The following is a 4738-nucleotide window of genomic DNA, read 5'->3' on the forward strand; positions in this document are numbered from 1 at the left end:
ATAATCCTATGGAGTGAACCATGTTTTCAAAAACGTCCTGAGCGCTTTTTAAAACACCACCGCCGGCGTCTTTTTTTGCAGCTCGGAGCGTTTTTTCGAATTGAAAAAAGTTAAACTTTTCTGACAAAAACGCCCTACGTCAAGCGCCTTTTTGACAGCTGACCAATGACAAGCGAGTAGCGAGATCTGTCGTTTTCATAACAACAAGAAGAAAAATGGAGAAGGTGCCGGTAGATAGACTGATTGTACTAGTTTCGGAGCACAAGGAGCTGTATGATATGAGCACAAAACTCTATCATAATATACATCATAAAGAGGCTGTGTGGGCACAGATTGGACGGATCCTCTTTTGTTCAGGTAAGTGTATCATCTACTACTTGTTAAAATGATCACGTTAGCTACTGTAGCATTAATAACGGTCGCTCAGCAACATGTTATCGAATTGAATGCCTTTATTGATATTTTATTTTTCTGCATACATGCCGTCGGAAATGGAAGTGCTTGAGGGACAAGAACAAACGTGAGAGGAGAAATGAGAAAGACAGGAGAAGTGGTTCTGAGGGAGGCTTTAAGCGCTCATGGAAGTTCATGGGGGTCATGTCATTCTTGGATCCCCATGTCCAGGATAGGCCAACATGTACAAATTTTGAAACACCAGAAAGCATTTTAAATGCAATGTGTGAAAGTGCAGGAGAAGAGAGTGAGGTAACAAGATATGTAGACTTTGACATGTACTAAAAGCCTATTGTATATTTTCATTGTATGTTTTACATGTAGCCTGATAGAACTAGAACTTAATTTGGTCAACTTTAAAGGCGATTTTTTTTTTTGCACCCTCAGATTCCAGATTTTCAAAATAGTTGTAGGCTTATCTCGGCCAAATATTGTCCTATCCTAACAAACCATACATCAATGGAAAGTCCATTTATTCAGCTTTCAGATTATGGTCCAGGCTCACACACACACACACACACACACATACATATATATATTTAAAAAAAATTGGACGTAAGGGTCACTTATATAGTAATATATTTATTACTATATAGTTTTTTTATTGTTGTGTTGTCTTTTTTTTCCCCCAGAGTGCAATGGGTGACTCGGTGGTAAGTGGTCCACCAAGCCCTGGCAGACACCAGCACCAGCACAGGAACCTCCTGCAGTTCGACCTCAGCCAAATCCTTCTCCAGCATCAGCATCAAGGGGAAAGAGGAGGGAGGTAGCACCAGGTCTCACCCAGTACCAACAACAAGTGCTACAGTCCCTACAGCAGGATGTAGATGAGCATGAGCACTTTCTGCTTAGTTTTGCACCAGCATTAAGAAGGCTTGAGCCTCGCAAGCAGGCTATGGCGAGGCTGAGAATGCAAATATTGTTCTTTGATTTGGAATTTGAAGAATAGCCTTAGATTAACAGTGTAGCTATAGCATTACCATTAACTGTAATAATAATTTACAAATATTAAATTGTAATTTTACAATAAAAGCAAAGTAAACGTTAAGTAAAAGCAAAGATAATAAACTATGCAATTACTATAAAATCTGTTGTGTGCTTCATTTTGTTCTTTACGATATGGAAGAGATTTTGTAAACATCTAAAACAAATTATTGCCGTTTAAAACATTTGGTGTAGGGATTACATGAACCATTTGAGCTAAATACTGATTTATTTCAATGACAACAATTGTATAATGGGATGGCTGCAAAAGAATGCAAAGGTAGACTAGTAGCTCTTCGTGTATGCACAGAATAACAACATTTGAGGGGGGTTACTTTTTAATTGCTCTTAAATAGATGTTTTGGGTAGCTCTTAAAAGAGCTGTTGATTTTGAGAAATGCTGCATCAGTAGCGGTCTTGCCAAGGAACTCCACCAGCTGGAGACATGAAGCACTCGGCAAACCGATCCCTCACAGCTACAGCACATCTGCTGGCATTGTTGGTGCCAAGCTGGGGTGCATTCTGCATTCCTAAAGATGGCTCTGTTGTCAAAGTTGGAGCAGGAGCTGTGAGCACGTCCTTCCTCAAGAAATTGTGGAGAATACAGGTGGCCTTTACGATCAGGGACGTGCACAGGAATTTTGAGGGGCAGTTGCTTCTTATACACAAAGAAGTAAAACACTGAACTCAATCACCTTAACTACTACTAATAATAACATAGAAAAACATGACTTGAGTCATGAAAATCCCTACATCAATATCCCTATCAATATCCTATCAAGTCACTGATAGGTTTCTCCAAATTTACACACTAAACATGCAAAGCTTCAAAAGAGAAGCTGCCTATTAGGGGCCATTTCAACAAAAATCTTCAGAACTTCTTTCTTGTCGATTCCTATGTCCTTCTCTATGGCCAGCAGGAGGAGGTCAGACAGACGCTCTTGACCACACTGATTTCTGAGCCTTGATTTGACCAGCTTCAGCTTTGAAAAGGATCGTTCTACCGTTGCACTGGACACGGGTAGAGTGGCATATATTTTGATTAGTTTGAATAGTGTGGGGAATATGACGTTAGCATTGTTTTCCTTGAATACTTCGAGCATAGACTTGACTGTCCTCTTGGGACACTTGTAAGACGCATGGAAGACTCTCAGCTCTGTTTGAAGGTTGGTCTCTTCCCCCTGAAGTCCATAAAACTCACATAGTAAATGTGCTGTATCAACACCTTGGCCAATATCCTTCCACTGCTCTGGGTCAGTGAGTCTCTGCAGTGACATCACAATGTCCCGAGTCTTCCCTTCCCCGTAAAATCTTCTCTCAAGCTGCTGTCTCAATCTGTCCAGAAAGGTATAGTATGTCCTTCCCCTGTAATATTCCTCCAAGGTCTGGAATGCATCATGTTCTCTTGCTGATTTGGAAGTGTATTTCAGCTTTTCAGGGACTTTTCTTTGTCTACCTGGAATATTTGTGGGAATGCTTATGTCATTTTCCTCTGCAATTGTAGTGGCAGTGTTGTATATTTGTGAGAATTTGCTGTCTCTCCTCAGTTCCACTACTCGCTTCAAGACACCAACTAACACAGAGTAAGCAGCAGCCAAGTCCAGGTCATCCTGCTGGAGTACTTTTGAGGCAACTGATGTCTCCTTGAACACTGGCGTTGCTATTTCAAGACACAGCAAAAATTCAAAATCTATGCTGCTCAACAGCATTTTAGCTTCTCCTGCCGCCAGATTGGGGGGGTCACACTCTCTCAGATCTCTCAAGTACTGTAGCGCAGCAGGAAGGACCTTCTTAATTATCTTTAGAGCATCTTCCCTGCAGCTCCACCGGGTGTCTGAAAGCCTCTGTAGTTCAAGGACACGTTGGTCTGGATTCATCGCTTTTTGAGTATCCACAAATGCAGCATGGCGCTTTGTAGAGTTGGCAATGAATGTGTATAGCCTCTCAACGACTGTGAAGAAATCCACAAAGTGCTTGTTGGATTTTGCACTCTCAACTAAAACGAGATTTAAACAATGTGCATGGCAGTGCACATATAATGCTCTCTCATTTTGTCTCTGAATCCAGGACTGCAGCCCATTGTAGAGTCCACTCATATTGGCAGCTCCATCATATCCCTGTCCACAGACATCTTGAATGTTGAAGTTGTTTTGCTCAAGTAGCTTCATCACTACATTCTCCAGTGCCTCTCCCGTTGTTGATGCCACATCACATAGTTGGACAAAGCGTTCCTTTATAGTCATGTTGTGGACATATCGCACAACAAAGGACACCTGCTCAATATGTGACACATCAGTGGTCTCGTCCAGCAAAATAGAAAATTGTGATGCTTCTGTCACTTCCTTCTGTATGATTCGTTTCACATAAAGACTAAGTGCTTTTATGAGGTCGTTTTGTGTCCTATTGGACAGGAGAGACACCTGGCACCTTTGGTTTGACTTTGCTTGTTTTTCCTTGACTGCATCAAGATGAAGCCCGAGTACGCTGTCATATTGGCCAAGCAAATCCACCAGGTTCAGAAAATTTCCTCTATTTGAACTTGACAAGCCTTCTTCATTTCCCCTAAAGGCCAAAGCTTGTTTTGGCAGATATAATGTGATGTCTATTAAACGGAACATAATCTCTCTGTTTTTCTGCCTCTCTCTTTCTTTGACTGCTTCCATCTGAGAATCAGCTACTGCAAAAGCCCTCTGCAGTGTATCTTTTGTAAAGGCATTCCACCTAATCATGCTTAGCATATGCAATTCACTGCTGCGGTGCTCCTTAAGCTTCACTTTTGCCTGCCTCCACAAATTTATCCCTACAGACTTCCATCCTGTCCTGCTCTGAAATCTTTCCTCATTCATAAAATTCCTGCAGCTAAAGCAATACATGGCATCATTCAGTGGAGAATATTCCAGCCAGGGGTCATCGTTATACCATTGGGCTTGAAAAGAGCGCCCATCTGGATTTTTAGGGAACTTTACCATAGGACGGCAAGGCCCGACTGAATTGGAAAATGTGATGAAGTTCTGATCGTATTTAAGATTGCTGCTTTGTACATGAGCTGGATCTGTGGGATTAGCCAACCTCAGCAAAAAATCTAAATCTGTTGACTCTGCCCTACTCGTCGTCTCAATATCTCTTGCTGATGCTCTCGTCTCCCTCATCTCATCCTCTTGCTCATCTGTCATTTCCCTATTTTGCCAGTCTGTCCTGATCTCATCTGGGATTGGCTCTGGCTCTCTGAATGCAGCTGATGCACTGGGCTCATCATCTATCCAATTACATATTATTGTTATTGCCATTATCATTATTATTG

General features: G+C 41.7%; 1 protein-coding gene across 1 annotated transcript; it reads right to left on the reverse strand.

Annotated features, from left to right (window-relative positions):
- Window positions 1-2264: 2264 nt before the first annotated feature.
- On the reverse strand, window positions 2265-4166 carry LOC306870272 (zinc finger MYM-type protein 1-like; the record flags this gene model as incomplete). The annotated part of the gene is made up of 1 exon (XM_079417442.1): window positions 2265-4166. The coding sequence occupies one exon, from the start codon at window positions 4164-4166 to the stop codon at window positions 2265-2267; it is 1902 nt and encodes a 633-aa protein (XP_079273568.1).
- Between the last annotated feature and the right edge of the window lie 572 nt (window positions 4167-4738).

The sequence above is a fragment of the Barbus barbus genome (genome assembly GCF_936440315.1).
Source record: "Barbus barbus genome assembly, chromosome: 1".
In the NCBI taxonomy this organism is placed as follows: domain Eukaryota; kingdom Metazoa; phylum Chordata; class Actinopteri; order Cypriniformes; family Cyprinidae; genus Barbus; species Barbus barbus.